This window comes from Pyrgilauda ruficollis, unplaced genomic scaffold (assembly GCF_017590135.1).
Source record: "Pyrgilauda ruficollis isolate IOZ18807 unplaced genomic scaffold, ASM1759013v1 scaffold140, whole genome shotgun sequence".
Lineage (NCBI taxonomy): Eukaryota > Metazoa > Chordata > Aves > Passeriformes > Passeridae > Pyrgilauda > Pyrgilauda ruficollis.
This window is the reverse complement of record NW_024512544.1, coordinates 351031-367015: the sequence shown is the minus strand read 5'-3', so window position 1 is coordinate 367015 and position 15985 is coordinate 351031. Positions and strand designations below refer to the sequence as shown.

Here is a 15985-nt window from a genome sequence, read left to right as displayed (position 1 = left end):
AAGAAATGTTCTGGTCAGTGATAAGTGGCATCTACCCATAGCAATTCTGATAATTTACTTTTACCCTACACTTTAGGTCAAAGCAGAATGTAAATAAAAAAGGTTATTAAAATATATATATACACACACACATATATATAGGTTATATAATATAAAAATAAAATAATAGAAATAATATAAAATATATATATAAAGGTTATAAAAGACTGATATCTTAGAGAATTGGAATTGTGAAAAATGTATTGTAGGACTACATGAGAAAAAACATAGGTGATTAGAAGCAATGGTAGTATGGTGTGGTAGAAGTTAATAGGTTGAAAAATATTTGTAAGGTATTGTAACTAGGAAATGGGTTAGAAAAAAGTTTGTTCTTTAATTTAGTGAGGCTTTTGGAGCTCTTGGGAGTTCAGTGCATTGGAGCTCTGTCGCTTCATGCTTTGCTTGAACACAAATCTCTGTTAAATAGGCTGGCAGCCTGCACAAGGGGTGTTTTCTTACAGAATGCTCATGCCAGAGGTATTGATTTATGCAGAAAATGTGTGAGTTAAAACGTCAGAATCTCAATGGAGCTTGAATGCTCTGGTCGAAATGTTTGCTTTCTGAGCAGCAGCATACAGAAATGGCTCTAATGTCAGTGCTGTCACCACCAGAGAGACACAGAATTTGGGAAACCCTCAAACACTGAGCTGTGGCCCGTTAAATGTGCTTGTTAATTGGTGAATCACCAGTGGTTGTTCGTATGGCACAATTAATAGTAACATTGCCTTACTTGATGCTGCTTTAACCATTCAGATTATTGAAGCAGATCTTTATCTGCTTTGTCTTCATGAGGTTGTTTCATTCTTAGTTTGTGGTTTGTTGCAGAGTTCCAATTTTGAGCCATTTGTCTTTGTTTCCAAAAGTTTTGTGTGGGTTTATTAAGCACAGCATTCCCACCTGTTTGCACATCTTCAGAGAAGGAGTACAATGCTGCCTTCTGCTGGGTGTGAGCATTTTGTTTTCATGTTTTCACGAGAAAAACCACTCATTCTTGGGCCAAGGCAGAGAGAAACACAGGAGTGTGAGCACATCACAGGGAATTTTCACACTTCAGGGGAACTCTGGTGACTGTAAACTCTACTGAACCTTGCAGGAGGCAGAACTGCTCAGCTCAGCCCTTGCTGGGACTGAGCATGCTCTGCCCTTAAATGTCTCCCTTTTTTGGGATCAGGAGAGGGCAGGCAGGATTCGTTGAGGTGAGCATCACACAAGCACAGAAGGCAATAAAGGAAAGCAGTCAACACCTCAAAATAATTGAACCAGGTCCTAAACTTTGAACTGCAGTGGAGATTGATGTGCCGCTATGAAAGGCTGGTGAATTTAAAGAAAGTAGTAAGGGAGTAATCTTAGGAAAAGTTTACATAGCTGCAGCCTTCAGGGGTTGGTTGTCTCATCTTTTTTTATCAACCAGGAAGGGAAAATTGAAATAAAGGCCATGATGACAACTGAAATTACATTTTTGTGTGTGTATATTTTATAAAGACAGTACTTTAGGAAAAGTATGGCTCCAGTGTTTTCTTTCAGTGCATGGCTTTGGTTAAATCAGCTCTGGCTGCATGTGTGGGGTTTTAAAAGACTGAAGTTTTGAATATTTTAGGTAAGTGTGAAGCACAATGCTTCTGTTTTGGTGTTTTTTTTCTCTTGGTGTAGTAGGCTGCAGGTGCAGGGTGTGCCAAGCACAAGGAAAATGGGAGTCAAATAAACATCATTCCCAAATGCCAGGTTTGGTAAGCATGGATGGCAGGGAAAATTCTGGAAAGTTAGTGAGAGTTGTGATGAGATCGGTTTGGATTCAGTGCCAGGAATTCTGAGTGACAGTTTCCTTCAGATGTGTGTTTTTGAGAGTTGGAATTGAAATCTCTTGCAGGTTGTCAGCTCAAATAAATAGGCTGTGGCTGTGGAGGCCTGAAAGCAAAGTTAGAAATGGAAAATAAGACCACAGAAAAAGCCAAAAATATACTCAATTTTATTTCCTAGGACTTCAGAAGTAAAGTGGGGAGATACCTTGATGCATCTGGTTCATAAGAAATTGAAAGTAAGATTTCAGTAAAATACACAAAAGCAGGGATTTTTCCAGGGAAGGTGACTTGGCAGGCTTAGGAATACCCTCAAAACTTCATTTCCTAGGGGCTGTGGAACAGAATCGGAATGCTTCCTTTATTTTATGAATTTTAAGCTCAGGAAATAAATAAAAGGAAAATTTAATTGAATAGGAGTGCATATCAGTAACAAAACTTGTGCTTTGGAAATGCCAGTGCTCTGTGTGGTAGCAGCCCTGGTGCTTCAGTCATGGCAGAGCTGAGCTCCCCATCAAAGGAGGATACATGTGCCATGTCTGTAGGGCAGATGGGCATTTTTAGTAATGAATTGAGTGGCTTAAAGAGAAATTTCAAGGTAAACTTCCACTGCAGCTGAATTATATTTTTAAGTAAAATTGGATTTACGGGGTGGTTTAAATTAGATCTGTCAATTTGGACTTGAAGAAGGGCTTTATGCTTGCATAAATAATGGGTTTATTTCTTTTTTTTTTTTTTCTTTCAACAGAGGTTGCAGACCTTGAAGCTAATTTACCTTGTGAGTATAACATGTAATAGTATGTATGTTAAGGGGGAAAGGAGCACTGAAGTGAACATTTTGACTGATGGTATTTGTTAACTGTGCAAAGCTCCACCACTCTGACTTGAACTGATTTTTCTCTGTTGCTTCCTTTTATGGGACTGTGGAGAACTGGACCCTCATTAGTGTCCTTTGGAAGGAGTATTGATAATTTGCCTCCAGTTTTTAATTGCTGGGGAGTGGCAGCAAAACTTTCATAAAGTGCCCAAAAGGTTTCTGGGACTCAAGGGTGCAATTAGTGCCTCCCTTGTGTTTTTTCTTTATTCTCTCATTTTCAAACCAGGAAATTCTGATTTAGGGGCAGAGTAAATAGCTTAGCTCTCAGGGAACATGAAGTCAACCTGCAGTTTTTTCTCTTCCAGATGTAACCTGATGTCTTTGTTAATAGTGAAAATACTCATGAAAACTAATTTTTTAAGAGTGATCCATATTCTCTAAAAAAAAAAAAAAAAAAAAAAAGAAGGCAAGATAATATGGTTTTAGTCCTGGAATCTTACTTGAGATATAAGCCTTCTTTAATGGCAGTTATAGAGAATTTACAGAGTAATTTTAAGTAAACTTTTTTCAGTGTAGCTTTTGTTATAGGGTAACAAATACCAGAAGAATGTGTGGTTTAAGTTGCTACAATGTGAGTGCAGTACTAGGGTTTGTGTACAGTTCTAGGTAGGTTTTTTCAGGCAAATAGGATTTATAGCTGTGATGCTGTTCAGCTCCTTGGCTACAGAAAAGGAGCAGCTAGCCTGATGGGTTAAGAAGCTAAAGACTGCATAATATGGGTGATAAAATAACCATGATAGACTTGTCTCCTCATGCCAGCCAGCAGTGGAGAACTCATTTCTGATGTAAATTATTCTTTTGCTTCACAGGTACATGTAAAGTGAATTTTCCTGACCCAAACAAGCTCCATTACTTTCAGCTAACTGTAACCCCAGGTAATTTTTTTTTTCAACATGTTACTTTTGTTTCTGTCTGTGTTGTTGTTTAGGAGGCACAATTCCAACAGGAATTCCAATAAAGCCTCGAGTCAAAGAAAGTCTGGCTGTAACAGTGATTATTTCATTAAAGAGACGGAGAAACTGAGCTGAGTTTTGACAACTAGACTCCAATAAAAAAGCCTTTAAAAATGAGTAGGGTTAGGAAATAACTCAGATCTTGTTTGCTTACTTTGATTGAGAACTTTTTTCCTCTCAGCCAGTTTCAAACCACCTTGATTTATCTTTGCATTACAGCCCTGTTAGGTTCTGTGTTGCCCTGTACTGATTGTTTGGTTCTGCAGAGGTGTAGAGAGAGGTTACCAGTGTAATCCTGCTGGAAAACTTCAGACCCAGGTGTTCCTGCAGATGTTTAACAAGGAGGAATCTCTGAGTCTTTGATTGTTCAAATATGTAAAATCAGATTTTTTTTATTATTAACACAACTTGAGTATCCTGTGAAGCTCTTGCTGGTAGGCTGGTTAGTAAAAGCATTTTCATAAATTATCATTTCCATGCAAGTTTCTTAATAGCCACGTGAAATTAATGTTTTCTGTGCATTTTAGAACAGAAGGTTGTGCTTTATGAGTGAATTTGCATGGAAGTTTATTTAAACTTCACATGCACTTCTTGTGTTTGAGCCTGTGCAGCAGCTCAGATGAGAACATTGCTGTGTGCCGTGCACTGAGTGGATTGAGTTAGGTGTGCTGGGTCAGTGTCCCCTTGGCAGCTCCTTCTACATGCCCATTCTCTGTAGATGCTTTCTGCCAGCAGAATTTGGGTGAGGTGTGTCACTCATCCTGGTGTTTGACCTGGAGAAACTGTGCTGTGCACTTAATGGAGTGCCTGGAATGTTTCTGTAATCCAGTATTTTGAAGCCAGAGCAGCACTAGGTGTCACTGTTGCTGTTCCTTAGCCCAAACCAGCTGGCCCTTCCTCCAGCAGAAATTTTGGGTGGTCTCTGTTAACATGTCCATTCATGTGACTCCCTTTTGTGATGGAAAAATGAGTGAGGCTGCCCTTGTCATTGTAATTAAAAATAAATGCAAGAGCTAATCTAGAGCTTTGACCCTGTCATTCTGTGTAGGAGTTGTGCTCATATTTACTTGGTGGGTGTTAATTCTGCTTGCACCAAATGCCCTTCACTTTACATGATGCTGCTTTGTTATGTTTTGGAAAGGAGCTGACTTTACAAGAGCATCACTGTGCAAATGAGTAATGTATACAAAAGCTGTCCTAACTCCAAGGTGTCTAAACCCTAGGAATTGTTTTGTCTGCTCACTGCTGTGCAGCAGGATGCTGCAGGCAGAAACCAGCTGTTGAATGCAGAGCAGGGGTTTTGTGCCAATGATCTTGCCAATGAGATGATCTTAATTAACATTTTGTTACTCTAAATATAGCTGCACAGCTGAAGTCTCTGCAGTTGCAGCCTGACCCAAGTAAACATCTATTTTCAGCTGTGCATAATTCAGGTGTAGAATCTTGTGATCAGCCATAGTTTAGCACTCTAAAGGCAGAACACAGAGCAAGAAAATCTTTGTAGTTTTCTGCCTCTCTTCAATACTGAGGTTTTCTCTAGTGTATGCTAAATCTTGGTTTTCCTTGAGGCAGCAGAGTGGTTGTCACAGGAGTTTTATGGCTCAAGCAGGCTTGAGCCAACTCTTTGTATTGTCTGAACAGTATTGCATGAATCTTGACTTTGTTCCCTGCTGTCATTTTGAATGTGGCTGGTCTTGAAAGGACAGTAAAAGAAGCTTCCTTAGGCTTTCACAAAAAGACTAATTTGAATAAGAAAATGAACTTGACCACCAAGCAGAAATCCTTTCAGGTCCCTTGCTCAGCCACTATTTAATGTGGCAAAATTATCCTGGTAACAGGCGGTTTTTAATTTAAAATGATTTTGTAGAAAATCTTGATGAGGGTGGCTGCTTCATATAATTGAAGAAATTCCAATCTCTGTATGCTCCAGTTTTCTGCAGTGCACCATCAGTGGGTAGAAAATGGCTCAGACTTGGATTTTTCTGCTGCAGTGGACAAACTCCGTGTTCCCCAGGCAGACGCTGCTGGTTTTCTCTGCTGCCTGAAGCTTCTCTTCCCTTTTGTCATCTGAAACAGTTGTTCTGCCTTTGAAAAATACCCTTGTGCCACCACTTGCCTCTGTTCTTATTTTTGCACCAGTATCACATTGGATGAAAATCTAGGGAAAATAAGGAGATGGTTAGAATCCAGGCTTGCTGCACTGGTATTTGGAGCACAAAATTGGAAGCTGAGGATTAAAACATGGTAATGACCTGGAGAAAAATAAAGGAGGTGACTTTAGATAGCTTATATGTGAACAAACCCAGAAGAGTAAGTGCAGTAAATGTAATTTCCCTGCATTTCCCAGGCTGTTGGACTAGTCTGGGCATGGTGTGGCTATTTGAGTGCCACTCTAGGGGGATTAATAAAGGCACTGTTTTCTGGTGAAAAACCCACAAATATTGGTGAGCATGGCTGATTGAGGGAGCAGCTATGCAGAGTGCATCCTTTGTGGCCTGCCCTAATTATCTTGCATTTTCTTCTAAATTGAGGAAATAATTTGGTTAAGTGTTTTCCAGAGCTCTTTCAGGCATTAAAACACCCTACAAACACAAGCTAAGATTAGTCAGCTAAGGTTGTTGGTAATGAAACTTGAGACTGACGTGGGAGGGATGCTTGCTCTGCTAATACAGCTTGAAGACATACATTTAAGCAGTGGGAGGAAAACTGTGGCTCAGACATCCTCCCTTTTTAGCAAAAGTCCCTGTGGCCAACTTCCTAAGTTATGTGTTAAAGCTGTTCCATTTGATGGGTTTATTTATAGCTCTTTCCTCACTGTTAACTCTGCCAGAACTTTTTTCCCACCACTTCTCCATGCCTAAAAAACTGAGGATTTCTCTCCCAGTCTGAGAACCTATTTACTTGAGATGCTGAAAGATTACTTCATTGTGAATTATCTTGTTAATGCAGTGCAAGATTTCTGGCTGGGTACTGAGGCTCTCCAGAATTTTTAATATATACTTGAGTGACTGGTAATGAGTAGCTTGATTGTTGCTTTAGGAACACAGAGGCAGAATTGTATAAAAGAGGGGAGGAGAGATGACTTGCTCCTCTTAATTGTGTAAATAAGTCCTTGCTTACTTGATAGCAGAGTGTGAGTTTTGATTAGTGATTGGTGGCAAGGTAAAACCAAAATATAAAATGAGTTGTAATATAAGACAGTGATGAATATTGAATTGTCTTGAGGAAGACTTAATCTGAAAGTTCTTGAGTGTTTCTGTTTGACAGCCATTGCAGTGAGTGTTCATCAAACCTGGGGATGTTCTTTGACATGAAACACACGTGGATACATCCATCAGCAGGCATTTATTTCATTTTAGCAGGGGTGGAATGTGAAGAGCTGCTGCATGCTTTGCTCCAAGTCCAGCAAATCAAGGAACTAGTGAAATTAAGCCAAGGAAAAGAACTTTTGTACTTGGAAATGTGCTAATTCCTGTCACTTGGTTAAAATGTATTATAGTGCTAGATGGTGGATAAAGTGCAGTCAGTGTTCTGTCTGTATTCTGTTGGATAACTGTGGTGTTAGAGCTCCTGGGGGATATTGGACCATTTTCAGTGATTCCTTTCTGGAGCAGTGTCTCACTCTCAGTGCATTGCACATTTGGCAGGGAGCAGTTTTACCAAAGGGTATCAGTGTAACTCACCTCTTATTTCCTGTTCTTCACTAATGGCTTGCTTTACTGATTTTTGTCTCTTTATATTTAACAACAAAAGAGAAATGCTTTTTATCTTGCTTTTTTCCTATAAAAATTAGTGCATGTCCGTTTACTTCCTGGTAAATCATAGCATGCCTAAAATTGCTTAATAAATCCAGCTCATTTCAGAATTGATTTGGAGTGGGAATGGAGAACAGATTTGAAAAGCAGATCAAGAGACAGCAACCTGAAGGAGGATTTAGGATTTTGATGACCTAAAGTAGACAATCTAGGGTTTTTTTTGTGTTTTGGAGCAAGCCAGATAACAGCAAAATTCTTCTTAGTCTTTCTGTAAACTGTGAGAAAAACCTCAGTAATGGCAATGCCAGGTGCATTTCAGATCACTTGTAAGCATTTCAGCTTCCAAGCACAGCTATTTCAAGAGTTGCATGCTGTTTGTCATCCCATTCTATTAGCCCTGCTTAAATGCAAGTAGATCTTTTAATATGTCATATTTGAAAATTCAGCCATTTTAATAATTTAGTAGTGAGGTTGGCAGAGAGGCAGACGTGTTCCTAGCAGATACATCACAGTAAGATAATTACAATGAAAGAGCCTGCTTGCTGTTCTTGCAGTACACTCTGAAACATGCCCTTGCACACATCATTGTACTACTCACCAGGATTGCCAGCACAAGTTTGGGGAGATCTGCTCAGTCCTGGAGCAGGGTTTAGCAGCGCTTTAGCAAGCACAAGCTTGAAAATATGTGCTCAGTCCTGGAGCAGGATTTAGCAATGTATTAGCAATTTCAGGATTTCTCCAGCTCATTCCAGGGATCACTGATGTGGTGCTGCCTGCCAGGATTTGCTTCCTACAGTGAGAAGTTCAGTGCAAGGTTCCTCTAGCTGGGTATCCCTGCTCCTGTGATCAGGATGGTGGATTTTTCTGGGACTGTTGGCTCTTCTGACTTGAAATTTCTGCTGTAGAAATGTTGGGAGTGCAGGAGGACACGATGCTCACACACTCCTTAGATTAGGTGGCAGCTGGTGGTGCAGCCACCTGAAGTGTTTGATGGTAACCCTGTGCTGTTGTTGTAGTCTTGGTGTTTTTCTCTTATTTAACTATTTGTCTTGTTTTCCCTTTCCTAGATGAGGGCTATTACCAAGGGGGCAAGTTTCAGTTTGAAACTGAAGTTCCTGATGCCTACAATATGGTGGTGAGTATTTGTCATTAGTCTCATAGCTGTCATTTTAGATTTTCTTTGCAGGTAACAAGACTTCAGGGAGAACTTGGTATGGAGACTGAGAAAGATCTTCTGTGCCTTAATAAAATAAGTATCTGCAACTGTCTGGCAGAAGCTCTGGGAAGTGCAGATGAGTCAAACCTGAGTGTCCTCCCTTCTGGCTGAGGTTCTGCTCTCTTCTGTTAATTATTCATGAGTTCTGCATTTAATGATTATTCTCATTAAAAAGTTCTATATCTAAGAATTAAATTAGTGAACCAAAAGGAAAAGGTTGGCAGTTCTGTAATTTTCCCCCACATTCTTCTGCTTTGGTGTCTTTCTTTGGTGTTGGTAGTTCAGAGTTCTTGCAGAGGGGCTGAGGAATGTGTAAGGGAGGATCCTGGAGAAGAGTTTCAGGGAAGGTCTTTGGTTCCTCTTCAGCTGAGCCTAAATTCAGTATTGTCTGTGTGTAGTAGTTGCAGTCACAGCTAGGTAGTGTTTGCAGCTCTGTGGGTTTGGTTGTGGGATGTTTGAAGTTCCCCTTAACTTTACCAAAGAATTTCATACTGTGACAGAGGTTACCCTTAATAGCTTCTGTGTATTCATGTTATTTCCTTTGATTTTTGTATTCCAGTTGTTCACCCAACAGCATTGCTGCAGGAAAGTGTTTGCTGTGCGTTAGCAGGAGAGCTGAAGTTCAGTTTTGATCTGAGTTTTTTGATTCTCAGTTCCCATAATTAAAAAGTCTCTGGTTTGTTATGGTTCCCTGCTCAGCACTGGAAGGAAAATCTGCAGCAAATGTTAATTGAATATTTTTAAATTTGAGCACCTCTTACCCAATACAATAATAAAAAGTTTTGAAACAATGCAGGAGGTTGAATGTTGGATTGTGGTCAGGTTATTAATGCAGTATTAATCCCAATATTGAGGGAATTCTGCCGAGGCTGTGGTTGGTTTCCTGCCAGGCAGAATGGGACAGACTCAAGTGATCCCTTTTTTTAGGAGAGCTCTGCAGACCTGCCAGGGATCTCAGCCCACAGGCCAGGCTGGGATACACACCTGCACTGGCCAGAGGAGTGGATATGTGGAATTGGGATGTAGTGGAGGAGCATAAAACAGGGGAACAATTTGGAAGATTTGGTCATGTGGCCTGCAGCCAAACCACCCAGTGCTTTGCTGTGTGTAGTGCTCAGTTTCAGCCAGTCTGAGAAGTTCTCCAGAAACTGCTGCTGGGAAGTGGCAAGAAATATCTCGGGGCTGAAATGTAGTTCACCCCCAGAACTTGTATCCCCACTAGGGCCTCCTGGGGGAATGATGTTTTTTACAGACTTGCATTGTGGTTTAGCAGAATGGTTTAGCTTTGGGACTAGCTGGTGTCCAGAGAAAACATTTCAAATAACTTTGATTCCAGATTTCTCTCAGGAGCCACATTCCTTCTCAAGGTAAATTTCTTCACTAGTGAAGAGATCAAATTAAATATATAAATGATAAGTGATTTAAAAAGAAAATTAGAAGATCAGTTGGTACACCTGTCCTTTTAGAGTGCCAGTTTATCAAGAACTGAAACTTTGGTTTTAAATGAGGGATCCCAGAGCAGAAATGGCTGCTTGGAAATGGAGAAGGAAGTGAATGTGGTCACTGCTGTGTCCCCCAGCTGGGGCTGCATCTACCTGTGCAGCTGCTGGGGTCTGAGGGGGAAGGAGGAGCTGGAGCAAGGAAATAAATTGATTTTGGGGAGCTCTGTTGTGCAGGGTGTCACAGGTGTTCAGGTGAGACATCATCCTGGGGAAATCTCTGGATCTGTTGGTCTGGGTGGGGGTTCAAAAATGACTTGGAACAAGTTCCAAGGTGAGGTTTTGTCTGAAGATGAATTTTATGGTGGTGCTGCAGTTGTCCTGTGTGTCTAAAAGGGAAAAAGGAGAGAGAGAAAAACCTTTGTCTTGCTGTCAGAAGTGGTTTTTTCTAACTTTTAGCAGTGAAAATCACTTTGAAAGGATAAAGGAATTCTTTTGTTTCCACAGTACAAAAAATGAGACACCAGTTAATTCACTGTGAGGATTTGGGGATTTTTTAAAAAGAGTTTCTCTATATCTTTTTTTTGACTTACCAACACATTCCCTGTTTGAAGGTGCATATGGTAGAAATTTGCTCTTTTATCTCAATCTAATGGCATGGAATAAATTCTGCTGCATTCCCTTGCGTGAGAACTAGACATCATCTTTCAAAACAATGTGAAAGTGTAGCTAATGAAAAGCTTGTGCTGTTAGAAAACTTCTGAGGTGTTTTGGAGGTCAAAAAGTTTGAGACTGTTTTCTGTAAGCCACCTAATTTTCAATAATGCCATGACTGATGTCCCTTGAGGTATTGCACAGAAATGAAGTGCAGGAAGGTCAAAATCTGCATTATCAATTCCAGAATTGTCATGGTGATCAGTGTTTTTTCTTCTAGAACATCTCTTTTAGGTCTGTTTTTGGTGTCTCAATGTCATGCATATTTTCTTACCTCTTCCAAGAAGTCTTAATTAAAAAAGTTTCTTAGAAAGGTAATTGGGAAGTTGGGAACAAGATGAGATAAAACACATGATGCTGCCATGCAAATACAGCTCTTGGAGCTCTTTTGCCTCTTGATTGAAGACATCATTGGAAAAAGTGGAGGGAGATGGCTCCACATTTATAATCTGGGATTTAATTGAAGTTCTGCATGATGCTGGTGTGTGCTGATGGATTCCAGGACACTTCCCATCAGAAATAATCTGCCTGATTGAAAGCTGCAGGTCCTAATGGGGAGAGCAGGGATGCAACAACGTGCTGTTGCTAAGCTACTGACATTTTTATGTCCCACTCTTTATTTACTTCTCAAAACTAGAGCAAAGGAGACTAAAAAATCTGTACTTGAAAAATGTGTACTTCAGAACCCCTCTATGACATTCAGAAGTTTGGTGATCTTGCCTGTGGCTTTTCATTTTAGTGCCTCAAATTCAATGCTGATGCATTTCTGTTCAGTTGTGAACTGGAGGGTCTGTATTTAAAATAACTTATTTATTTATTATTAGTTACTTATTTGTTACCTTTGCATCCTCTGCTGTTTTTTAACAAATCCCTGATTTGGACGAGCCCTGGTGAAGTTTTTTGGTTTAAATTACTGTCTTAAGCATGAAGAAACTGAATGACTTAGAGTGTTTTCTTTTCCCTGAAGGAGCAAATTTTCTTGGCTTTCTTAAAATTTATTTTTTTTCTATGGAAAACTCTAATACCAACCTGGTTTTTATGAAGAGTTGAGAAAAGCTAAAAGGGCAGAGAAGTCTGTTTTGACTCTTGTAGATAATGCATCATTGCTCTAAACATACAAAGCCAGGCTGTGAAGATCAAATATATTTGCCTTTTTCTGAGTTACAACAGGGTTTTATCTTAAAGGATAACACAGTAATTTGTTTTCTCTCCTGGCAGCCTCCAAAGGTAAAATGTTTGACAAGAATCTGGCACCCAAACATTACAGAGACAGGAGAAATCTGCCTAAGGTAGGAACAACATTCTGTTGGAGTTTTTTAACCTTGGAGGTTTCTCTGTTTGATAAAATATTGGATGTCCTGACAGTATTTTTGGTGCTGATTCTGCATATAACTTTTAGGAGCATAAAAACCTACTCAAAGTCTCATTCTTGCTGTGCTTGTAGGGACCATGGAGAGCCTGGCTTTTCAGATTCAGACTTAGTATTTTGTTCTACTTAGGGTGAAAATGTAAACTCTAGCCTAAACAAAATGTAGTTGTGTTTTTTCTTCCCTCCCTCATAACTGAATCTTCCTCAGGCCCTGAGAGAGGCTTTTCCATTTAATGCCCAAGTGTGTTCAGAGCTTGAAAATTCTTTTTATTTTAAAAAGGAAGGAAAAAAGTGTTCCTTAAATTTGAGAGTAATTACTCTTTGTTTGCCATTTGTTAATTATAATATTAGTAAGACACATGTGCCAGTTATCCTGACCCCAACCCTGATTTGTTACAAGTCAGGGTATGAAACCTGAAAGCTTTACTTTGCCAGAGAGGCTTCTCTTGCTTTTCCTTGATAGTAAATGTTTCCTCTTCCAAATGAATTTGTGAAACTTTGCAATTTCATCTTCAATACCTGATGGTGAAATTGGCCAGAAACCAAACAAATAGAAGTGAGAAGCCTGCCTGTCATTTTTCAAGTTAATGGCACACAGAAGAAAAGACAGATGAAGCAGAAGCAAAGCCCATAAGTGAGATTGAAAGCTGCTCTGAAAATGCAGCATGCTTGTCACCATGTGTAGCAAATCAGTGCTTAAAGAGAATCTGAATTTTTCCTCTAGATGAAAAAATGGTTTTAGTGCTGTGTTGAAAGTCTTGGTGAAAATGAAGTTTTTTATTGCCCTTCCTAGGCAGGTCAGGCTCGTCAGCATTAAGAAACTGAAATGTTCTGAGTGCAGGTAGAGGAATGAACAAGTGAGGTGTTTGAACCAGGGAACAAACCAAAGCTGGAGTTCCACCTACAGCACAGCATTTCTGGGGTTCAGTAAAGCCTCACATTCATAAAATTCCACAGTGGCTGAGCTTGGAAGGGATCTTACAGCTCATCCCATTCCCCCCCTGCCTTGGGCAGGGATGCCTTCCCCTGGAGCAGGCTCCTCCAAAGCCCATCCAGCCTGGCCTGGAGCACTTCCAGGGATGGGGCAGCCACAGCTTTTCCATCTCTTGAAATGGTTTTAATTACAAGAGATGAATGTGGTGTTTGGAGCATCATTCATAATTCTGATGAAGTGGAGGCATTCTTTCAGCATCTGCTCTGAAACAGTTTGGATTCAGATACCTCAGCATATCAAACCTTGGAAATGTCTGGCATTATGTGGAAAAACTAAAATAACTTAATTGCTTTCTGCCTGTTAGAGAATGCATTCTATGTATAGTATCTGCAATCAACTTACACAAGAGTCTTTGCATTAAAATAGCTTCAGTTATTTTTAAAAGCAGAAAATCATCTCCATCAGTGCTTTCCCCCCACATACCTCATGCTGTGGTATGTGTTGGTTGGATAATCAGCCCTGGATTAAAACTTTCTAAATAGTTACCTTGTGGTCAAGTGTAACACTTGTGGGCAGGAAAAGTGGTGTTTTTCTGTGCTTTATGGGCTGCAGTTACCCTGGGCCGTATTACTAATGACAGATCCTAATTAAGTCTGCCCATACTGGATGTCAGCTCCACTGCACATGTGGATAGAAAAAATTGAGTTATTGAGTTTTCTCCAGGCTGATCTTCCCCTTCCAGTAAATTGTTGTCACTTAAGCTGCAGGTTGGGTCAGCTGGAGTTTCAGAAGGTTTTACACTTCCTGCAATCATGCAGTTCCCACTTCAGGAGCTGGTTTTTAAAAGATCTCTTTAGGATGTGTGTCTTTAAAAAGAAAAAATTCCTCAAAGCTTTCTGCTGTAAAGGCGTTTCTCACAGAATGAGAAGATATTTGTTGAAATGAAAGCTGAGCAGCTGACTGGTCACATCAGGGGCTGTTTTTGGATATTGAATGTTCAAAAGCAGTGATTATGCAGTGTGCCCATAGGAGCCCAGACTGAGGTATGATTTGTAATCATAGGCTGGGAGGAATCCTTAGATCTGGGGAAAGGTTCTGTTGAAGGGCTTAATGATCATTCCCAGTCTGTAGAAGGAAAAGGGTGCTGCTCTAAAACACATCCTATCAGCAAATGAGGAGTATCATGCCAAAGGGACACTTGTGTGTCTTCCCTGCCTTCCTGCCTGAGTGCTCTGAGAGGTACAGGTGTCTCCTCAGTCCTGGCTGTGCTGTCCCAGCTGGAGCTGTGCCAGGACAGCTCTGAGGCCTTGGGAAGCTGCAGGGCTGTCCATGAGGCTTAGCTCATGCTCAGGTGCTCTGTCACTGAATATTTTTCTGATTTTATTTGGTATGTTAACTTCCCCCTCACTTGGAATTTGCCAGTCAGGTGGATGGAGAGGCAAATGGAAGCACTGCCACACAGTTTGATGAGGAACAGACAAAAAGCAAGCTTTTTTTGCTTTTGTCATATGGAGACAAACTGCAGCCACAAGATGTTATTTTGAACACTGCAGAAGTGGTAATGGCATATTTTGTCTTTTGAAAGGCACAGGAATGAGATGAGCAGCACACTTAAGGTGGAATGGGCTTGTCCAGGTTATCATCCTGTTCCTAGGATCTCTGCAGTGAACAAGGATTGAATTTCCTTGGATATAAACTTGCCATGTTCATTAAATAACTACATAACCCATATGGCCTAATCATCTACTGTAATTTAAAAATGACTTAATGCATGTGAGCCTGGGAATTGATAAAACCTTACAGTTTAAGGCTATTTCACTTTAACCCTTTCATTTCAGTAGCAGAAGCTGCTGCTGGTGGTGAATTTCTGTGCTTTGCTATGTGAGTTGTTTTAGCTGACTCCTTACAGAGGAAGGTGTGATTGTGAGATGATGCTTCAAGGAACTTTTTACATTGTTCCCATTCAGATTATTACTTTTCTGAGCAAGACTTCAGCTTATTTCTCAGTTGTGCTCTGATCCCCAATATATCTGCTCCTTATAACTGCTGAGGTTTGGATCTGAAAGGTCCAGAGATGCCTGAACACCTCAATGGTTTCCACTTGCAAATAGGTCAGCACCTTCAATGGGCTTAATATGTACCATAATATGGTGCCTCTGTACTGCATGTGTGCATCTAGGAAATTCTGTATTTTATGTATTAATAGTCATATTAAAAGTCAAGTTATATTTCATAATATATACATTTAATAATATGTATTTTAATATATATTTATAGCTATTATCTAGAAAAATTATATATAATATGCACACATACATATATATACATAATTTTTTTATATCTATTATTTATATTTTGTACATATTTTTAATAAGGAAGTTTTTCCTCCAGAGCAGACAGACTAAAACTCTCTCACTTTCTTATCTTTACCTGTAGGAAGCTGAAGTCCTTCCACACAATAGAGGATGATGGTCTTCTCTTTGCTTATTAGATATCTCTCCCCAAAACACCCTTTTTTGGATTGGTTTGTGCCACTTTTGGTGAGGGATGGCCATCCTACAAGGATGTCTCTTCACCAGAGATGAACATGTTCTAAAATGCATCAGGGAATAAAAAAAGGGTACAGTGTTGAGGCTGTCACAAGCATTTCTGTCAGACTTGTGCTGCTGGAGGAAAATAATTCAGGTGTTTTGACAGAGGTTGAGCTCAGATGGGGAGTTCTGTAATGACACTGTGGAGAAGGTAATTTTAGGCAGACATCCCAACTCCTGGGGTTTAAAATTCCATTACCTGGATATAAATAGTGCCAGAATTAGATCTTATCTTGCAATTGCTTCCTGATGTTTTCTGAGGAGGTTTCTGACAAAGGCAGTTGAAGCAGAAGTTGCTCTGT

General features: G+C 40.0%; 1 protein-coding gene across 1 annotated transcript in view; it reads left to right on the top strand.

Moving 5' to 3' along the window:
• Nucleotides 1–15985, top strand: part of UBE2F (ubiquitin conjugating enzyme E2 F (putative)) — a 55543-nt gene that overhangs the window by 8936 nt on the left and 30622 nt on the right. The window contains exons 3-6 of the mRNA XM_041460200.1: nucleotides 2584–2613; nucleotides 3522–3587; nucleotides 8488–8555; nucleotides 12008–12078. Coding sequence (XP_041316134.1) covers nucleotides 2584–2613; nucleotides 3522–3587; nucleotides 8488–8555; nucleotides 12008–12078 — 235 coding nt within the window. The remainder of the gene's footprint in view (nucleotides 1–2583; nucleotides 2614–3521; nucleotides 3588–8487; nucleotides 8556–12007; nucleotides 12079–15985) is intronic.